At 35.8% G+C, this 22,096-nt stretch overlaps 2 protein-coding genes and 1 long non-coding RNA gene across 3 annotated transcripts; 2 read left to right on the top strand and 1 right to left on the bottom strand.

The window, feature by feature from the left end:
• Positions 1-79: 79 nt before the first annotated feature.
• ap3s2 (adaptor related protein complex 3 subunit sigma 2) lies at positions 80-4,886 on the top strand. The gene is made up of 6 exons (XM_082160241.1): positions 80-247; positions 722-813; positions 962-1,073; positions 1,444-1,515; positions 2,328-2,435; positions 4,380-4,886. Exons 1-6 carry the CDS (start codon positions 179-181, stop codon positions 4,503-4,505), a joined length of 579 nt encoding a protein of 192 aa, XP_082016367.1. The 5' UTR covers positions 80-178; the 3' UTR covers positions 4,506-4,886.
• A 1,974-nt stretch (positions 4,887-6,860) lies between these two features.
• Positions 6,861-21,898, top strand: LOC309490019 (aminopeptidase N-like). Its single transcript, XM_082158965.1, has 40 exons — positions 6,861-7,488; positions 7,571-7,713; positions 8,573-8,709; positions 8,829-8,955; positions 9,150-9,304; positions 9,419-9,532; positions 9,635-9,778; positions 9,878-9,943; positions 10,036-10,101; positions 10,191-10,366; positions 10,530-10,606; positions 11,163-11,296; positions 11,424-11,479; positions 11,564-11,711; positions 11,800-11,888; positions 11,994-12,104; positions 12,776-12,943; positions 13,027-13,167; positions 13,265-13,346; positions 13,438-13,578; positions 15,001-15,548; positions 15,999-16,141; positions 16,547-16,680; positions 16,818-16,944; positions 17,033-17,187; positions 17,282-17,395; positions 18,176-18,319; positions 18,412-18,477; positions 18,583-18,648; positions 18,810-18,982; positions 19,080-19,156; positions 19,295-19,428; positions 19,597-19,652; positions 19,808-19,955; positions 20,054-20,145; positions 20,294-20,404; positions 20,548-20,715; positions 20,791-20,931; positions 21,040-21,121; positions 21,254-21,898. Exons 1-40 carry the CDS (start codon positions 6,899-6,901, stop codon positions 21,404-21,406), a joined length of 5,697 nt encoding a protein of 1,898 aa, XP_082015091.1. The 5' UTR covers positions 6,861-6,898; the 3' UTR covers positions 21,407-21,898.
• Positions 13,651-14,722, bottom strand: LOC309490914. The gene is made up of 2 exons (XR_014202878.1): positions 14,662-14,722; positions 13,651-14,365 (listed from the first exon to the last, which is right to left on the bottom strand). It is a non-coding gene; the product is annotated as an uncharacterized lncRNA (long non-coding RNA).
• Positions 21,899-22,096: the final 198 nt, after the last annotated feature.

The raw sequence follows: 22,096 nt of genomic DNA, 5'->3' as shown, positions 1-22,096 counted from the left end.
AAGCTAAGCGGTAAAGTGAACACACAAGCTGCTTTTCCAGCTTGAGTTTTAAATCCAAGGACTTTTATAATGGAAAAACTTAAGTCACGTGACACGGAAGTACTCAAGAGTCATTTTATTGACAAGCAGAAGCTTAGCTAAAAACGAGTAACCACATAAAAATAAACAAAAAACAAGGATGATCAAGGCTATTCTCATTTTTAACAACCATGGGAAACCCAGGCTCATCAGATTCTACCAATATTTTGTAAGATAAGCGCATAAAGACACTGAAACTGCATTTGCCAACTAATGCCATTCGTTACCATTGAGACACTATATCAGCAGATTAATTTAATTAATTGATATTTATTAAATGTTTCGTAGTTAACCATGCAGTATTAGCTTAAGCTAAATGATGTGTGTCAAATATGTTTCTTGGTAAGGAATATTTATTGTCGTATCTGATTGTTTTCCCAGCTTCTCATTGTAAAGTCAGTTCCTCATTTTTTAATGCTTTTTATATGTAGCCTAGACAATCTCCACTCTATGAATGTAATAATCTATAACTATATAATATGTTCATAATCGTCATTTTTATATAATATTAAACAATTTTTTTTGTGGTGTATACTACTAGTGTTTGCTTTTCTCCTCTGTATATTTTTATATATGTAATGAGTTTATGTGAAAATCCAGGATAAGACGAATTTTAAATCAATTTATCATGTTTCTTTCACAGGCAGAAGACATGCAGCAACAGATCATTAGGGAGACCTTTCATCTGGTGTCCAAAAGAGACGATAATGTCTGCAATTTTCTGGAGGGCGGAAGGTGACAGAAGGGTTTTTACATTATAGCTTGTACATAAGGGCTTGCTGATATGATTTTCATCTATACCGGTATTTCACTATCCATGACTGTATAAAGATGGATGCTCTCAAATGTAATTTACTGTAGTTTTGCTCCTCCTTTTGCTTAGTTTGATTGGCGGCTCCGACTACAAGCTGATCTACAGACACTATGCCACTCTGTACTTTGTGTTTTGTGTGGACTCATCAGAGAGTGAGCTGGGGATCCTAGATCTCATACAGGTGAACATACTGCCATTCTCTTGTTGTAGTAAAGGCTTACAGCCACAAGGGGGATTATGTTTCTCATATTGCCTACATATATTTTTTGAAGGCATACATAAAGACAAGGCAAAGTTTACAACCCTTGTTTTAATACAATTGTTCATTGAAATATCAGGTTGCATTAATGCTCCCTGAACAATACTAATATTACCTTTAAGTACTATTTAAATACCAGTCATTCAGTATATAATACTGCCATCTGATACCATGGTACTGCCACAGTACTTTTTTGCATGATTGGTTGATTCGCTCCTTTTTGTTTTGTGCAACACAAACTCTTTGAAAGAACATGTTGTTATTCACTATTGTACATTATTTTATCACGCAGGTCTTTGTGGAAACCCTGGACAAGTGCTTTGAGAATGTGTGTGAACTGGACTTAATCTTTCACATGGATAAGGTCAGTTTTCAGGTGTATGATGTTCACTTCATAATGACTCGTGCAACTTTTTACCTCCTTGGTTACCTAAAAAGTGTTCTTTGGTGCTGTTAAATGTTCATTAGGGCATGAATAAATGGATCATAATTCGATCCATCATGTAAGAGAAAGGTTTTATGTATGTCAGTCAGTATATACTTTCTGATAATGACCTGTTGGATTATGGCACCATTGTAAAAAATATTCACGATAGAAGTGTGCACTACGCTGGCTTCTTTAGTTATCTAATCAATAATATTGTTTTATGAGTTTAAGGAATAACTGGGAAATGATAATGTATGGCTTTACTGTAACTTGATGGATTCGTTTCTGAATTCGCCATTTAGGATTATGGTTTAGTCCCGTTTCATGCTCCGGTTCAGTCAGTTGAATGGTTTATGGCGCTGTGTGAAAGTATTGATTTTAAATAAGTCAAGTTTACAGTCCAAATTGAATGTGATTTGATTAAAAAATCCATACTACACAATAATAGGTGTTTTCATCTCGAAGCAGAACCATGTGCTCTCTAATCGCTCTCATGGTACTGTATTTCGATTCCCCAACAAGTGACTCTTACGAACCAGTTCTTTTTAATTATCAAAAACATGAGCTGTGTCCCAATTCATAGGCTGCATCCTTCGAAGGCTGCGAAGGTTGGACTGAGCGTTGTTAAATAGGATGGTCTAGCCTAGCTGTTTAATCATTTATCATTATTGTATTAACTTATGAAAAACAAAGGCAGAACCGGATTCTCATAGTCTTGTAGGTTTAAGTTTTTGTTGTTTATTTTCCAGGTCCATTACATTCTCCAGGAAGTTGTCATGGGCGGGATGGTTCTGGAAACTAACATGAATGAAATAGTCGGCCAAGTGGAGCTGCAGAATAGAATGGAGAAATCGGAGGTGAGTTCACATTTACATTACCTGAAGTCACTCCAGGTCAGCTGACATAAGTTCATGCACACATCTTTGATGTTGAAACAGGAAGGAGAATTTTAAATAGTTTAATGTGACGCATACTATATGATAATTTTTAACAAAAACGTAAAATAAAATAAAAATCAGTTTAAATCGTATTTCAAGTCACCTTTATTTATATAGCGCTTTATACAGATTGTTTCAAAGCAGCTTTACAGGGATATCAGACAAATTATGATATCAGACAAATGATGTTGTTCAGCTGAAGTTTGTTCAGTGTCGATTCAGTTCCGTTGTAAAGATCATCAATTATTAAACTACTAGTTAATTTCATCTATAAAGAAGTTCTGCAAAAAATAAAAAAAATAATGTCATCGTCCAGCTCAGTTAAGTTCTAATACAACAAGGTTAGTACAGTCAGATGACTAGTATTGTTGAATATTATGTGTTGTACACATTAATTTTGTTTTTTACTGCATGTTTTACACAGAGCCATTGGGATGTCTGTGAAACGCTAGAAATATGAACGATATCTCAAAATATAAAGACATTTCGTCTTGTTTAGTATCACTTTGTTTTTCCTGAAACAGTACATCATGTGAATGAACTAAAATGATATCATGTAATAGTGAAAGATGTCTGGGCAGTGGGCAGATATCAGTGATTCATGGTCACCTGATATCCTATCTGGGGTCGAGGCGATCAATAATGTTTGACAACATTTGACGCACTCTTGTGTATACGTAGAAGAGGTTAAAATGAGGAAATGTTACACAAGACAATAAAGCGCACATGGCTGAGAACAAAGGAACATCCATACATGATGTTTAGGTAAAGACACTAGAAACGTGATGGTGGCACTTCATGACTTCCACTATGTACTTTGACCTGGTCTGTCAAGCTGGGTCAGGTTTTCTTGTATAACTTCTGGTTAGTGTTTGAAATTTCTGAAAAAGAAGAAAATTACTATTTCTAAATACAATGTTATATATTATAATAACAATATTTGTTTATTTTATTTGTATTATATCTTGTATTGTGCTGGGTTTTGCCCTATAGGGATAGTTCACCCAAAAATTGATTGCTCATCCTCATGTCTTTCCTCAAGACTTTCGTTCATCTTCAGAACACAAATGCAGATACTTTGATTAAATCTGAGAGATTTCTGTCCCTCCATTGACAGCTACGCAACCGACACTGATGCTTCAAAAAGTTCATACAGAGATTGTGAAACTAATTCATATAAATTGAGTGGTTATGTAAACATTTTATTTGAATGCTTTTATTCACGTTTAAATGTTGTTCAGCGAACATAAACAGAAGCTCAGCCGAACCTGAACAAACCTCTTGCAGAAGCTCAAACGTGCTGCGTAACACAAGAATGAACCTCATTGGTTCTCGTACGACAAGCAAACATGCTTGGGCTTGAGCCACAACTGATATGTTTATATGTGAACAAAAGCCTACGCTAAATCTGTTCATCATATAAAGCGATCGAGTCTCTTCAGAAAATTTGGACTAAGCTCCTCAATTCATATGGATTAGTTTTACAATCTCTTTATGAACTTTTTGAAGCGTAAAAGTGGTAGTTGCGTAGCTGTCAATGGAGGGACAGAAAACTCTTAGATTTCATCAAAAAGATCTTCATCTGTGTTCCGAAGATGAACGAAAGTCTAATGGATTTTGGCACGACATGAGGGTGAGTAACTGATAACAGAATTTTCCGTTTTGGGTGAACAATTTCCACTGGACTGATTGTATTGGGTCACAGGATTTTGTTTATGGGCCGAGTTTTTTGAGGTTTTAAATAAATGTTTAGGTTATTAGTTAAAAACATTCAGAATCTGACAAAAGACTAAAAATTTAAATTATTATAGACAGATCTGTTCATCTGCTCTAAATAAAAGTATTTTTTGTGTGTTTTGGCAGGGTGGTCTGTCTGCAGCACCAGCACGAGCTGTTTCTGCTGTGAAAAATATGAACCTTCCTGAAATACCCCGTAACATCAATATCGGGGACATCAATATAAAAGTGCCCAGTCTCTCCCCGTTTTGAGTTTGCATGTCTGATATTTGTGTTTTTTCGTTGTCATTGTGTGTTGACATTCATTGCCATAGATGCTGTCTCCCTAATGCCATTTATGGACTCATGACTGACCGTCACATGAGGACTCTTTACAAGTCCAAAGCACATTACAGTGTCCAACAATTTACAATGTACCTTTCATTTCAGACTTTGGTTTGTAGACAGACCGGTGTTCGAATTTTGATTATAGTGTTGTTTTGTATGTTGTCTGTAATGTAGCAACATTCCACAATACTAACGTGTGATTTTTTGCCACCAGACTAACTACTAAAAACTCTAAATGTTACACATGAATAATTTATATTGAATGTTATACTGTACTATATCATTAAAATTATGTTTTTGTCCAGATTCAGGTCTCGTTTTTCTCAAAATTTGGCTCTTTTTTTTATTTACTATTATTGAGAGGTTCTTTTTGATTTACAGAATGTACATCACAGAATGCATCAGCAGTGTCACCAATTCTAAACTTAGAATAAAATGTGATCATTTATTGTCTCCAAAAATATGACAATCATGGGGCAAGGTCTGTTTCATGTATGACAGAATGTCAGCATATTTTTGACAAATCATGGTTGTGTTGATGGTTTCACCATGAGTTTGCAGTGTTATAAAATCAACTTTATTGCATTGGAAACTGAGGTCCTTAAAGGTGTGGTCAACAAAATGAGTTCAAAGATACCATTTGCATCATACAGCCAAAAAAGCAAATGATAGCATATCTAGAAATCTCTGATGTCATGTACAGTTATCTTTAAAGGCTGTGGCCTATCAAAGGTCAAGAGCCATCAGATGATATCTGAAGTCATCAACTCAGTCTTATCTGACTTATGCACAAGTTTTCTTTGGAAATTCAGAATGTTTAAAAGCAAGTCTAGATTTCATGTTTATCAATAATAATAAAACATTTTAAAAAAGATTTTCAAAGAACGGAATTTATCGCTGAGGTACGAGCCTTTTCATTTAATGATAAAAATATTTCACACAATAAATGATATATTTATTGCATTTAGGAAATTACAAAATGAAGACTTGGGCCTATTTAACAAAACAATTACAATTGAAAAAACGTTTAGATTAGATAACGAAGCTTTGAGATTGCTAAGGTGAGTTTTATGGAGTCTGCTGACTTTGTTGAATACCTCATTTATAGCTGATATAGGTTAATATAATGGGGAGATATCATAAAGACTGATAATCATTACACCCGTGCATTTACAAATGAAAAGTCCAACTAGTGTTATTGGCTATTGAGATACTAATCTTAATAATAAACACCATCCCTGGAACAATGTTCCACCATAAAAATAAAAAAAAACGAGAAAAAAACAAACATTATTCCAAAGGCCAAATTCATATTTTATTTTACAGTTTTGGGAAAGTGCAGTTTAAAGTCCAGGCTGACGACCACTGAGGGATGTATTTTTATAAGTTCATTTGTTACTAATCCCGTCCTTTGCTCCTGTAAACATAAGGTAATTTAACTAAACTAAAGTTAAACTGTATTTTTTCCACTTAAACAGTATAGTTGTATTGCAGTGACATGTAGTTATCCTTTAACAGTTACACCAGCAATTGTCTACCAGCAGTTACACAAGCCTGTGTACAGATGCTTCTGAGGACATTGTCTTTTTTGTAAAGTGCAGGTTTATGTCAGCAAATTAAATTCAGCTTTAATGGATTTACAACAGTGCACTTAGACGCTTGGTTCACTATGACCTGCCATAACAGTATAATGTGTGATTCTGTGTGGGGGATCTTATTTAAAATCAAAAGAAACAATAGATTTCAAGAGCGGTCTGCACTAATATTATGTTTAAATCTAGAATATATGTTTAATATGCAACTTTTGTTTATTTATGTTTTTATATCATATATCAAGAAAATATATTTATATTAATGTTTTTTGAATATATTTTAGTGATTTGTTTTTCCATATTTTTTCAACCAATTTTTCCATATTATTAAAAGAATGTTTTTAGAAATATAGTTGCACAGTAGAAATATATATATATAAAATACTTTATTCCAGTGTTTTAAATGTTTTGCTTGTCTCTTTTGTAATATATTTAGGGTAATTTTGGTAAATTTGCTAAATATATTTACAATATGCCAATTATTTTTAACCATTAGAATGTTATCACATCACTGAAAAAGTGTGGAACAGTGAGTAACAGCAACATTTTGATAACACATCAGGCATCAATGACTTTCTAAACCCCTCTGATATTTCAAACGCCCTCTCGTACACTGTGTTAATGGATGACCCATTAATTCATGTGGGAGGAGAGACTTCCCATTCTTTAAATAAAAAAGTTGTGCAGATGTCAGTTTCACTCCTCTCATCCTGTCATTCCTCAAGCATGGGAAAGGGTTTCTTCCTAAGTAAAACTGTCGGGATAGTACTGATTGTGGTAGGTGCTGCGGCAGTAGCCACAATCATCGCCCTCTCTGTGGTCTACTCCCAAGAGAAGTCCAGGAACAATGAAGTTAAACCCACAGCTAATGTAACCACATCAGTTCCACTTCCACCAACAACAGCACCATCCAATGAACCATGGGACCAGTGGCGCCTTCCTAAAACTCTAAGTCCAGAAACCTACAATGTGACTCTGTGGCCACGGCTCACACCGGATCAAACCGGACTCTACATCTTCACAGGGATGTCCAGCGTGATCTTCAAATGTGTGGAAAAGACAGACCTCATCCTCATTCACTCCAACAAGCTGAACATGACAAAGCCAGTCACCTTGACAGCACGTGGAAGCAAGCCAGCTCCTTCCATTGACTCAACAGAGATGTACCCAAAAACACAGTATATGGTGATTAGACTGAAAGAAAGTTTGACTGCTGGGGAAAGCTATGAGCTCTACACAGAATTTGTGGGTGAGCTTGCGGATGACTTGGGCGGCTTCTACCGAAGTGAATATTTTGATGAGAATGGAGTAAAAAAGTAAGAAGTTGATCTGTCCTATATGTTCCTTCTGTTCTGAAAGACATTTCGTATATAGTTAAATCTCTTTGTTCTTCTTCAGAGTGGTCGCAACAACCCAGATGCAGGCAACAGATGCCAGGAAGGCGTTCCCTTGCTTTGATGAACCCGCAATGAAAGCGGTATTCCACATCACTATTCTCCATGATCCAGCAACCAGAGCCCTCTCCAATGGTGTTGTGATAGGTAAATTAACACTTTATTCTGTATAGGAATATATTCTGTATATTGTGTTGGGGAGGCTGCTTTAAAAATACAGCTTGCCAAGCTTATTTAGAATTTGAAAAAGTTAAACTACAGTGAAGTCACTGCTTTAAGAAAGTAGTTACCTTGATGATACTGTTGAGAGAGAGGAAAATTAATCAGACTTTCCTATGCTAGGTATGGGAGAGGTCTGTTCAGGACAATCCGGTTCACTAGAATGAATCAGACTTTCTATTATAACACTATATAAGAAGACTGTGCGAGTTAACATGTTTGATTATTCCTATAGCTTAAAAACAGTGATGTAGTGTTTGATCGCACTACACAGATACTCGTTTGATAAGGTGTTTTTTTACTGGAAAAAAAACGATGGACTCTTTTCACAGACTGTGATGACGCCTTTCCAGTTATCAACATCGCAAATCTAGTAAAGTTTTTTTATATTTTCATGTTAAAAAACATAAGAGCAAGTGGTCTTTCTCTCTTCTGACCAATGTAATATATCTCTTGATATTTTTTCCCCGGTGGAAAGACGTGGAAATGCTATCTTGGATTTTTTTTTTCTTTTGATGTTGGAGCAAAGGGGAATACAAAACTTTATATTTGCTGTCATCTCCAATTCACCCCTTTATATGTTTACCCAACTATGACGACTTGCGCTTCTGAGAACCCCAGAAATGTGAAAAGGGTTCATATTGTTGTAACTATAAAAACTATTAACTATACTATAGAGAAGTGTGATTAATTAGTTTCCTTTATTCATTCAAACTGATTTCAAGAAATTGTTATGAAAATCCATCTGATTGAGTTTTATCAGTCAATATCTCTTTTTGACTTTCAGACAAGGTTCAGATGACCGTGGATGGCATTCTTGTAAACAAAACAGCATTTGCAGCCACAGAAGTAATGTCAACATATTTGTTGGCATTTATTGTCAGCGATTTCGATTTCATTGAACAAATAGATAATGATCTACAGGTAATTATCTTTTCACAAGGTCTACAGAGAAAACTAAGTTATCTTGCCCACCAAGATCATTTAGAAAACAGCATGTGTTTATTTACAAAAAAATTCCATACTGTCGTTTATACAAACAGATTCGAATTTTTGCCCGCAAAGAAGCCATAGATGCAGGACAAGGACAGTATGCACTCAATAAGACAGGACCGATTCTCCGATTCTTTGAGGAGTATTACAATGTCTCCTATCCGCTGCCTAAATCAGGTAAGAAGAGCCTATGAGCAAGAAATTATAAAAAAAAAGGGTTATTTAGTTTGTTTATTGTGTTATAACCTATATTTTATGAGGCAATGAAATAGTTTTATTGTTGAAATGACAGTTTAAGTAAGATTATGTTACTACTTAAACTTTTTAGACGGTTTTTAGAAGTTTAACTCATTCCTCAAAATGTTGCACAGATCAAATCGCCCTGCCGGACTTCAATGCCGGTGCAATGGAAAACTGGGGCTTAATCACATACAGAGAGACGGCCCTGCTGTACGATGAAAAAATATCCTCAAATGGAAACAAAGAGAGGATTGCTACTATTATTGCCCACGAACTTGCCCATCAGGTATGATCAGGAGTCCTTTTTTCCAATTTGAATCTCTAAATGGAAAACGATTTAGAGTAGTTTTTTTTTAAACCTGTAAAGTTTACTTTCGGTATCTTCCTGTTTCTTTTTTAGTGGTTTGGAAACCTCGTGACTATCAGGTGGTGGAATGACCTGTGGCTCAATGAAGGTTTCGCATCTTACGTAGAATATCTTGGGGCGGATGAAGCTGAGCCGGAATGGAACATTGTGAGTGTTTGAAGCTAAAGCCAGGGCAATAATGCTTGATGCTAAAAGTTATCTCTAAGAGCAGATGAAATCATAACTGACTCCTCTATTTCTATCCCGCAGAAAGATCTGATCGTTCTTAATGATGTCCACCGAGTTTTCGCCATAGATGCCCTGGCCTCGTCTCACCCTTTGTCATCTAAAGAAGAGGAGGTCCAAAGACCGGAGCAAATTAGTGAAGTGTTCGATACCATCTCCTACAGTAAGGTAGTGTGGGAACTGTTTGCTAAGTTGACTAATATTTCATAATCAAGAACATGCTGATTACATGTGGTTGGTCTGATAACATGCAGTCTCTTCCTCTAGGGGGCATCAGTACTTAGGATGCTATCTGATTTTCTGACTGAGCCAGTGTTTAAGCAAGGCCTCCAAGTAAGCTTCCTTTGAACGCTTTTCCTTAGTGTGCCGTACAATAAAAATTTAATATGTTTTTGTACATTCACAACAGATTTGTTTTTTAACAGACCTATCTGGATCATTTCAAATTCAACAACACGGTGTACACAGACCTTTGGTACCATCTTCAAGCGGTATGTTGTAATTCAACAAGAATGATCAGCAGTATAATAATCAGATTTGTTGGCACAAAACACAATCGCTTATATTTGAAATGTTGTAGGCTGTGGACAAGACTGTGGACAACAAACCACCCAAACCTGTGCAAGAAATTATGGACCGCTGGGTTCTTCAAATGGGCTTCCCTGTGGTCACTTTTAACACAACAGCTGGCGAAATCACACAGGAGCATTTCCTCCTAGACCCTAACAGTAAACCAGCCAGGACATCAGAGTTTAAGTATGTAAAAAAAAAAGCTTTTTTTCTAAAAGCACCTATTACTGATTTTAATTATGGCACCATTCACTAGATACTTTAAGAATTAGATATACTATACTTAAAAATTCACCACCAGGTTTTGTTGAAATTACTATATCAGAATATTCTTTATTTAATTTTTTAGCTATGAGTGGTTTGTACCACTTACATGGACAAAGACAGGAACAGAACAACCCATGAGATGGCTGCTAAAGAAAGATGGTGAGTTTAAAGATGACACTCACATTCACAATTATATTTGTTGTGATAGTGATAGTTCACACAAAAATGAAAATTCTGTCATTATTTATTTACCTTCATGTTGTTCTAAACCTGTATGACTTTATGTGGGACTCCAAAAGAGAAGTTTAGCAGAATGCCACAATTGCTCTGTTTCATACAGTGACAGTGGATGAAGACCTAGGGCTTTCAAAGCTGCAAAAAAAGAAAAAAAGAAAAGAAAGAAGAAGCAGCAAAATAAAAGTATTATATACCATTTGTATTCTATATTCCAAATCCTCTGAAGGCATATGATAACTTTGGCAGCTGTGGTCAACATCCACTTTCATTAAATGAAATTAAACAGCTTGGACATTCTGCTAAATATCTTTCTCCTTTTTCCCACTGAGAAAAGAAAGCCATGATAATAACGATGACAGATTTTTCAAGTTTGTGTGAACATTGCACTCAATTATATTTGCAAATTATCATTGGATGTTAATAAAGGACAATATTGTATGCTTTAACATAAATCTATGTATTTCCTTTTCTAAATTAGATAAAGTAGATGACCTGAAAACAAATGAAAATGAGTGGGTTCTGGCCAACATCAACGTGACAGGATACTACAGGGTTAACTATGATCAAACAAACTGGGAACGCCTACTTAATGTTCTCCGGACATCCAGACAGGTAAGAATAAATAAATGTATTAAAAACAAAGGGAATATTGTTAAAGATGCTTTAATTTGAACTTGCTTTAAAATTTTGATTGTTTATTATTCAGCATAATAATTGACAGCAATCTTTTTCAATTTAGAACATTCCAGTTATTAACCGGGCACAGTTAATTGATGATGCTTTTAACCTGGCCAAGTAAGATCCAAACTTCATTCTTCAAACTTAGGAGTGTAATTTCCAGTCAGTCCTAAAGCTAAAACGTATCTCCGCCCTTTACAGAGCAGGAATTATACCAACAACATTGGCTCTAAGAACCACCCTGTTCCTCTCCGATGAAACTGAGTACATGCCTTGGGAGTCTGCTCTCGACAACCTGGACTACTTTTATCTCATGTTTGATCGCACAGAGCTGTACGGCCCTATGCAGGTAAGCTTCGACTCTGGATATTTCAGAACATCAACTGAACTAAGCTTCTAACATCTAATTCAAACATCACATTATTTCAAACCTGCAGGCGTATGTTGGAGAAAAGGTGGCACCTTTGTTTCAACACTTTACAGATCTTACAGATTGGAAGGATGTGCCAAAAGGACATACTGACCAGTAAGTCCAGCACATATAGAGACAAATGCTTGATTTATATTGAGATAAATGCTTAGATTTGCTCTCAAGCCTTTATTCACGGTGTCCATGCCTTTGTATCTGCAGATATAATCAAGTAAATGCGCTCAGGGTTGCCTGCAGTACTGGGCTGGAAAACTGTACGACTCTAGTAAAAGACTGGTTCCAACAGTGGATGGAAAATCGAGATGTCAACCCGTGAGTTTCAATCAGGAGTGAATAGAAATCTTAGAGAGTGTCTGATTATCTTTCCTGAGTGCATCATAGTTCAAATGTATACTGATGCAGATATACTTCTTAGTTTCAAAATATTATTATCATTATAAATGTTTCTAATGTTTATAATAAACACCGATATTATATTTTATACATGTATCCTTATGCATTTAAAGTTGCCCCAAAAAAGTATTTGGATATTTTAGTTACACTAAAAAATGTTTGAATGTCATTGCATTAGAAAATAATATATAACATTTCACAAAACGAAAGTATAAAGCAATAAATATGTTTCAAATGTTTTTAAAAGATATTTAAAAAAACATTTTGGTTGTCAAACATTTTTAGAACATGTCTGTAAATGTAATAAATTATTCATAAAAAATTAATGGCTTAGAAAAGTTAGTTTTTAGAAACGGTTTAGAATCATTTGACACCTGGTATATATACATAAATTATGTTATTTTATACATACCCAAAGACTCAAAATATATATGTTTTTTGGGGGGCACTGTATTCTGTTTCATGAGTCTTTGCAGTATGTCAGTACTTTATAGATTGTAAAAACATCAGCTGATTAGCTTGAATTAATAGATTGCCATTTAACCGTCATTTTTAATAATCTGTCACTCTAATTTTTTTCTCTGCATCAGTATTCACGCCAACTTGAGGTCGACAGTGTACTGCAGTGCCATTGCTGCAGGTGGTGAAAAGGAGTGGGAATTTGCTTGGGAAATGTTTGAAAAAACCAGTGTTGCTTCAGAGAAAGATAAACTGAGAGCTGCAATGGCATGTGCCACCAAGCCCTGGTTACTGAACAGGTGAGCTCACAGGTTAATGCTGACAATCACAAGCATCTCTCATTGTATTTAGCTAAATACATGTGCTTTGATTGATGTTGTAGGTATCTCAGTTACACTTTGAATGCAACGAAAATTCGGAAGCAAGATGCCACCTCTACCATCATCAGCATTGCAAGCAATGTGGTCGGCCAATCGTTGGCTTGGGATTTTGTTAGGGCCAACTGGGAGTACATTTTCAATCAGTAAGAAAAAAATACTGGGGGACTATGCTATTACTTGCTTAAAAATACAGATAGCAGTTTTCTATAGCTACAATATCCACTGTTCATTCTTCATTAGGTATGGAGGTGGATCTTTCTCTTTCTCCAATCTGATCAATGGTGTCACAAAGAGATTCTCAACTCATTTTGAACTGAAACAGGTATGTGATCTTCCCCTTTATTTATTGTCATCTTGTACAACAGATACTTATATCTGAATGTTTCTGAATCTGTTTTGTTTTAAAAACACAGCTGGAACAGTTCAGGGATGACAACGCCGACATAGGTTTCGGTTCAGGAACCCTTGCCATTCAGCAATCCATCGAGAGGACTAACGCCAACATCAAATGGGTCGAGCAGAACAAAGATGCAGTCTCAGAATGGTTCAACAATTCATGAAAGATGAACATACTGTAGTTTGCTTGCTCTGAGGATGACAGTAACACTGGGACATTGTTTTGCCTGGCCTAGAGGGTTTTAGCATGAAAGAAAATGATTATTTATTATTCAGGATGTTCTAAATTACAATATTTTCCAGAGTTACTTTCTTCCTATGATGATGTACAGTATATACATTTTTCTTTAAAGTGTGCCTCATTGTTCTAATTGTTATTTCCTTCGATTATTTTTTTTGTAAAAAAGAACAAAGTAACTTTGTAGAATGAATAAAAATGAACTGAATATGCAAATAGTTGAAATCTTTGGTATTCATCATTTTCATATTTTGTCTAATGAAAATAAACACATAAATCCATGACCTATCTTGTACTTTTCTAGCCAATTTTCAAACTTTTGTATTGTGGTACTTCAAATGTTGCTGTGTCCTTCAGATGGTAAACAATAACCATTATTTTTTGTAGAATATAAACGTATTTTATATGAATATTTTACAACTTACACTGACTCATCAAAAAAGTTAAATTAAATGAAAACATTTTAGATTATATCAGATTATACCATGGTCTGGGTGAATACTCGATTCTGATTGGCTGCAGGGTGTCTGTTAAAAAGTGATAATGTACACCTGATGACAGTTCTAAATGATTGCGCTGGCTCAAACACTAGCATTTAATTTTAAATAGTGTGTAAGTTACGTCTGGCATAGGCCTACTGCCATTGCCTGTCTTTCTGTCTTGCTTGCTTTCCTTTCAACACGTGAGTGAATGGTTGACAATATTTGCTGTAGGCCTAATAAAAACGATTTATGAAACTATCTGTGAGTTTTGACTCTTTGAAACAAAGTTTCGCATCGCTGCGGTCGGGTCGCTGTGGCCACGTTGCTTGGCAACGCCTGTATACGGGAGATATTAAATAGTGCGCTCGACTTAATAAATAAAAACCCTCACGATTTTTACTAATTTTTAATTGATTAAATATTTCTTTCTTTTGTAAGTGACCATGGTATAAGCGGGTTAATGCCCTTCGAGGTGTCCATTGTCAAGTATTAATGGACTTCGGCGGAGGCAACCGTCCGACGCCTCGCCGTCGTCCATTAATACCTGATAATGGACACCTCGTCGGGCATTAACCCTTACTTATTTCACAGCTGTGACGCTGCCATGCTTGTTTTTCTAAGCTTCTTAGTTCCCACGATTTTCTGCATCACATTTTACTAAAGAGTAATGGCTGCATAAACATGTCAGGGAAGACACATGCCATAATATATTATCTTAGTGCACCTCAACTTATCAGGTTACCAGATTCTTTCACTGGCTAGTCTCAGTGTTAATGGATGAGCCATTATTCCCCTTTGGGAGGAGAGAAGGTGGGAAGAATAAATAAAATGCCATCACAGTTAGGTCTGATCTTTGCTGACCTGTGGTGACAGTGAACATGGTGGGAATCAATTTTAGTCCAATGTGTGTTGGATGCACTTTACTGGGAATGGCATCGTTGGCCACCATTGTTGGGTTGTGGACCATTCAACTCCTTCCTTTAACACAACCTCCTGCTGAGCCCTGGAAAGAGTATCGTCTACCAGACACGCTGGTTCCAGACTACTACAACATCACTCTCTGGCCTCGACTTCAGCCGAACATTTATGGCCTCTTTGTGTTCACTGGAAAGTCCACTGTGATCTTCAAATGTCTGAGGGAGACCGATCTCATCCTCATTCACTCCAATAAGCTAAACCTGACCTCAACAGACGGATATCTGGCCAAACTCTCTGCGCTTGGTACTGTGGTAGCGCCATCAATACAGAAAACATGGATGCAGGAGACGACGCAGTACCTTGTCATACAGTTGAAGGGAAAACTGAAGGCTGGAGAGCTCTATGAGCTTTACACAGAGTTTGTGGGAGAACTTGCAGATGACCTGGCAGGGTTCTACCGGAGTGAATATGATGAGAATGGAGAGAAAAAGTAAGTCCAACTATAATTTTTGAGATCTGAACACAGATCTGAAATACTACCAGTCAGGAACTCTAAAATGTGCAATAAACTCTGATGAAAAAAGACACCTGAGATATCAAGATCAGCATCAAGGCTATTGCAGTTGGCAGGTCACATGTTTGTTTGATGAGTCTCTTGGCCGCTTTATTTCTGTTAAACCTTTGTACCTTCATATAAAAGGGGAAGATTACTTACTAGATCCATAAAGCAGCTTTTTTATGTGTTTGAGCATTACATAACATCCAGAAGGATTTTTCATGTGTGGGCGATTCAATCATCATGTACACATTGTTTGGACACAGAAAATACTGTTTCCCAAAATGGTATACTAATAACCCAGAGCTTATTTTATGGTCTGTACCTACCTCTGGTGTTAGGAACACTTTATCTTAGCGACATAATGATAATTATTTCCTCCAGGATAGTTGCCACCAGCCAGATGCATCCCACACATGCTCGCAAGACCTTCCCGTGTTTCGATGAGCCTGCAATGAGAGCAGTTTTCTACATCACTCTCATCCATGACAGAGGAACTGTGGCCCTGTCCAATGGAATGGAAATTGGTCAGTTTTTACTAAAGCCAGATTCACACTCTTTTTGACTATGTTAACTACCATATCAAGGTGCAAGGGCAAACATGGAAAACATTTACTGAAATTTACAGTATTACATTTGCAATCTGCTTTCTAAAGACCGGTTAAAAATTATGAGATTAATCATAATTATTTCGTTCTATTGGCAGCCCTATTTTTTAAAGTGTAATAAAAATGAATGTAGTTGTGCATAGTTTAATTTATTTATTTTGCTTTAGGTACTGTAATAGCGTGCAGAAAATGATACAATATCAAACTTTGAAGTATTGTCTAAAGAAATTAACAGTTTAAAAAGCCTTGAAAAGCCAAAAATGCAGATAGATAGATATATGGATAGATAGATGATCTAATTTACTGCTTGTTTTCCTCATTCAGAGAAAGCGGACACCGTTCTTGATGGACAACCTGTTACTGTGACAACATTTGAACCCACAAAGAACATGTCCTCGTATCTACTGGCACTTGTTGTCAGTGACTACACAAATATTACATCAGCGAATGACACCTTGGTATGGCCATCAGTCGCCTTTTATGAGCAGTATAGCCGCTTTAAAAGATAAAAATCGTACATTTATTGACCACAAGATGAGCTTTACAGCATATCTGCTCGTGTTGCATATTACTAAATTATGTTTGCTGTGAACAGATACGAATATGGGCTCGTAAGAAAGCCATTGAGGATGGCCATGGTGATTATGCTCTGAATATAACTGGGCCAATCCTCAAGTTTTTTGAAAACTATTACAGTGTGCCATATCCACTCTCTAAATCAGGTATGTTTAAGCATCTAAAATCATCTCATGAAGATTATTGCTTTGGGAAAAAAAAATATGTAAGGATTTTTAATTCTCTACCTTGAAGACCAGATTGCCCTGCCTGATTTTTACTTTGGGGCGATGGAGAATTGGGGGCTGGTGACATACAGGGAGACAAACCTTCTATATGATCCAGTCATCTCCTCTAATGCAAACAAAGAGAGAACGGCCACAATTATCGCCCATGAATTGGCTCACATGGTACTTGTATTTATAAAATTATGATATGAGAGGTTTTAAATGGCTATACTATGTGTTATATAATAATAATATGGCTTGTTTGTGTTATGGTCAGTGGTTTGGCAACCTTGTGACTCTAAAGTGGTGGAATGAAGTTTGGTTGAATGAAGGTTTCGCCTCTTATGTGTCGTATCTTGGTGCAGACTTTGCTGAACCGTCCTGGAATGTGGTGAGTGTTCACAACTTTCACACACTAACTAACTTCTAATCAGTCATAAACATTTATTTACATATTTTAAAGTGTATTTTGTATTACTGCATTAAACTAATTTCATGTTCAAAAATAGTAGTTTAGCAATTTGTCTTGGAAAATTTGAAGCAAACTAGGCCCTGTGTTCCTGTCGCTGAAATACGGCCCATTGTGACACTTCTTCTTTTAGGTGACCTGTGTGGAGACCATAGACTGTAAAAAAATAAGTAGAAACCTTTACAGTCTATGGTGGAAACATTGAGGGTTTTAAGAATGGGGAAAAAAAACCTTTGTTGAGGTAAAATTTAGAGGACACGTTAGTCGCGCCTTTTGTCATTTTCCTCAGGCGACCATTGGACTTTACACAGACTGTGATGACGCGTTTTAACGGACATCGACATCGTAAATACAAAAAAAAAAAATATATATATATATATATATATATAATTATTATTTTTTAATTACATTTTTTTTTTTAATGTAGCCTATGTATATTTATAACATTATTTGTATTATATTACCTTTGCATCAAGTAAAAAAAAAGAAAAAAAAAAGTTAACGCTGCTGTGGGGGTGATGGTAAAATTGTCTTTCTTCTGACTTGCGTTATCAGTGTCTCTATATTTTGTTCTTTTTTTTAAGTTGTGAAAACAATATTATGGATATGTTCTTAATTATGAGAACATTTATAATAGAAAAGAATCATTTGTTTCTTGCTTACCTAGATAGATATATTCTTTCCCCCTTAACGCTCCCACAGAAAGACTTGATCATCCTTAAAGAAGTACACCGTGTTTTTGCTGTGGATGCTCTGGCCTCCTCCCATCCCCTGTCTTCTGAGGAGAAAGATATTATAAAACCAGAGCAGATCAATGAGCAGTTTGATACGGTCTCCTACAGTAAGGTGCTGGGCGTATGATAGCCTTCACTTTGAAAAATGTATTGATTATTACTAGTATTAAACTCAGTGTTTTTTCTCTCTCTGTTAACCTGCAGGGGGCGTCGGTGTTGAGAATGCTGTCAGACTTCCTTACAGAGTCTGTGTTCGTACAAGGACTAAATGTGAGGAAATTACAATGCAGTTATGTTACATCAGATAATAATAATAATAAAAAAAAAATGTTCTTTTAATTTCTGATATCTGTGAACCCCTCCCCCCCAAAAAAGACATATCTGACCATGTTCGCCTATCAAAATACAGTCGGTGAGGATCTGTGGAATCACCTTCAAACTGTGAGTTGCATAAAAAAAGTAACCTCATACTTACATTATTTGACTAATATTTAAATATAATAAATAATATTAAAATTTACTCAGAAGGCCAAACTAACTCAAAACATTTATCAATACTGCCCTCTATTGGTTGAGTAATCACTCTCATTTAACATCTCTAGGCTGTTGATAAAACTGGAACAGTTCTTCCCCTAAGAGTCAAAGAAATCATGGACCGCTGGGTTCTTCAAATGGGCTTCCCGGTGGTCACAGTCAACACTACGACAGGCCAGGTCTCTCAGATGCACTTCCTTTTGGATCCTGAGTCTTTATTGGAGAGGTCATCTCCATTCAAGTAGGCCTAAACTCATCTCCAAAGCTATCTGAGCAGAAAGTGTTGTGTTTAGATCGGTTTTCTTTAGTGTTATGTCTATTTCTACTCATTCTTATAGTTATGAATGGATTGTACCCATCAACTGGATGAAGGCAGAGGTGGAGCAGTCACGCTTTTGGCTCTTGGAAAAAACTGGTATGAACAAAAATAGTTAGCCAATTATTTAGTTTTTATGGTGGCATTTTGTTCTTTCGCCAGGCTCTGAATGGGACAAACTCACTTTTTTTACCTATATAACATAATAAATGAACTAAAATAATAATCTATTCGTAGGTTTTCACAATGATATGAAGACGACTGGAAATGAGTGGGTGCTGGTGAATCTGAACATCACAGGATATTACAGAGTGAACTATGACACTGAGAACTGGGAGCGTCTCCTGAATCAACTGACTGAGAAACATGAGGTAAAGACAGAGACGTGTCGTTGAAATCACAGACCCAGTTCTAATTAATACATTTGACCACATTTATCTCTTTCTTTCTTTCTTTCTTTCTTTCTTTCTTTCTTTCTTTCTTTCTTTCTTTCTTTCTTTCTTTCTTTCTTTCTTTCTTTCTTTCTTTCTTCTTTAAAGGTCATCCCAGTCATAAACAGAGCTCAGATAGTGGATGATGCATTTAACCTTGCAAGGTAAAAATACATAGAGCAAAAAATATAGAGAATTAGGTGCAGTTTCTTGAGATGCAAAATATAATTGTTGAAAAATATAATATAGTGTAATAATTTTTTATTTGTGTATGCACATTTAAATTAAGTTCCATACTGAATCATAATTCTTTTTGAAGGGCGAAGATAGTTCCTGTCACTGTAGCGCTAAAAACTACAAAATACTTAATTAAAGAAAGGGAATATATGCCATGGCAGTCTGCTCTCAACAACCTGGATTATTTCTACCTCATGTTTACACAAACCGATGTCTATGAACTTTTACAGGTCTGTAAAATACTTCACATATATTGAAAAAACATTCTTCCTTAGAAAATGTGTATATTGATTCCAGATTAGTGTGAATTTTGAATTTCTTGTTGTAGAACTACACCAAGAAGCAGGTGACCCCACTTTTTGAGTATTTCAAGAGTATTACTGAAGATTGGTCACGCGTGCCCTCTAGCCATACAGACCAGTAAGAATCCAAAACTTTTTTAATGTAATCAATGATGACATTTTCATTTCATGTCAATATTTATTATTTTTTTGTCACTGAAATTATCTTTATTAAGGGAAATCATAAACTACTGGCACATATTTGTTATTCTTTTTCCACTGTGTAGGTACAATCAAGTTAATGCCATTAGATTTGCCTGCAGCACTGGTGTAAAGGAATGTCAAAATCTCACTACAGGCTGGTACAGACAGTGGATGGACCAACCAAACCATAACCCGTAAGTTTATCCGCTCTACAGGGAGGGCACTAAGTATTTTGATCCTCCAGTCAACAAAAATCCAATATTATACTGCAGGAGATATGTAAGACAAACAAATCTACATTAATTTCATAGATCTAATTCAGTTCTCTGTTTGAAAGGATTCACCCCAATTTGAGGTCTACAGTGTACTGCAGCGCTATCGCCACAGGGGGCGCTGAAGAGTGGGACTTTGGCTGGCAGATGTTTAAGAACGCCACCATCGCGATAGAAGCTGACAAACTCATGTCATCCCTGGCTTGTGCAAAAGATCACGTGCTTTTAAAAAGGTTTGCAAGATAGTATTTTTGGGAACATACAGAAAATGTTAAAAGGAATAACTTATTTTATTGTCATAAATATAGGTACCTTGAGTACACGCTTGATGCATCAATGATCCGTAAACAGGACGCTACCTCTATCATTGTGGATATTGCTGGCAACCCAGTTGGTCAGACATTGGCTTGGGACTTTGTGAGGAAGAACTGGGCGTATATGTTCACAGAGTGAGCGTTATGAACAACACACATACTGATACAGAAATGGTCATGGTCATTTTAATTCATTTGAAATGCAGTTTTAATGTGATGAACAAAATGAGTTTGTGTCCCTAGGTATGGTGTTGGGTCCTTTAACTTTGCCAGCCTTATAAGTGGTACAACCAAAACATTTTCAACTGAATCAGACCTTGAGCAGGTGTGTATTTTTTATTGGTACACAAATCAGTAACATTGTTAGAATTGAATTCAAACAACTGACTAAACTATTAAACTTTATTTATACATTTCTGGGTTTTTTTTTTCTCTTCATATCTCTACATGTGAAAAGCTTCTGCAGTTTAAGAGTGACAATTCAGCGATCGGCTTTGGATCAGGGACAGCGGCTCTGGAACAGGCCATTGAGAAGACTAAAGCAAATATAAAATGGGTGTCTGAAAACCAACGAGAAATCACAGACTGGCTGGTGGCTGAATCTGCTTAAAAATATATGACACTGTACAAATGATGTCAGTCTCCTGTGTATCTCTATGTGTGATGATATATAAAAAACATAAAACATTTTTGGTCAACCAAAAAGCATAACTAGGTGGACTGTGTATACTGAAAAAAAAACTGGAAAAAAAAAAAACTTTTAAAGTACTTCAATGTTTATCCAGTTAATTTGAATTGTTTGTTAAATAAAAAAATTGCTCTGTAATAAAATAAATACTGCGAGTAAAACATTATTGCAGAACCACAAAGAGATTATCATATAAGCTATTCTGCACATTCCTATTTGTGTGCATCATACTAGATTGTGCTTGCTGTTTTGCATAGGAGTTTTCATTTGAGAATCTGTCTGGATATATATTCAGTACATGTGCCTATTTCATATTTTTTTGTATTTTTATTGATTGCTTGTATGAGAAACAAGGCCATGGGATGACGGGGGGTACTGAGAGAGCAAATATACATTAAAGATTATTTGGTTTACTCTTTTGATTAATTATTGTAACATTTGAGGTGATAATCAACTGACCAATTCAATTCATTTATCAATTTAAAAGTGAGAAATCTGAGAACATGACAAATGTCCCAAAACAAAACCTGTTTGCACTTTCATCCATCTGAAATGTGACATATAGTCTGACTATTAATAAGTCAATATTAATAATTACAATGTGTAGCTTAT

The sequence above is a fragment of the Leuciscus leuciscus genome (genome assembly GCF_965113295.1).
Source record: "Leuciscus leuciscus genome assembly, chromosome: 25".
NCBI lineage: Eukaryota > Metazoa > Chordata > Actinopteri > Cypriniformes > Leuciscidae > Leuciscus > Leuciscus leuciscus.
Note: the sequence above shows the minus strand (reverse complement) of the source record. Positions and strands in the feature narration are given on the sequence as shown.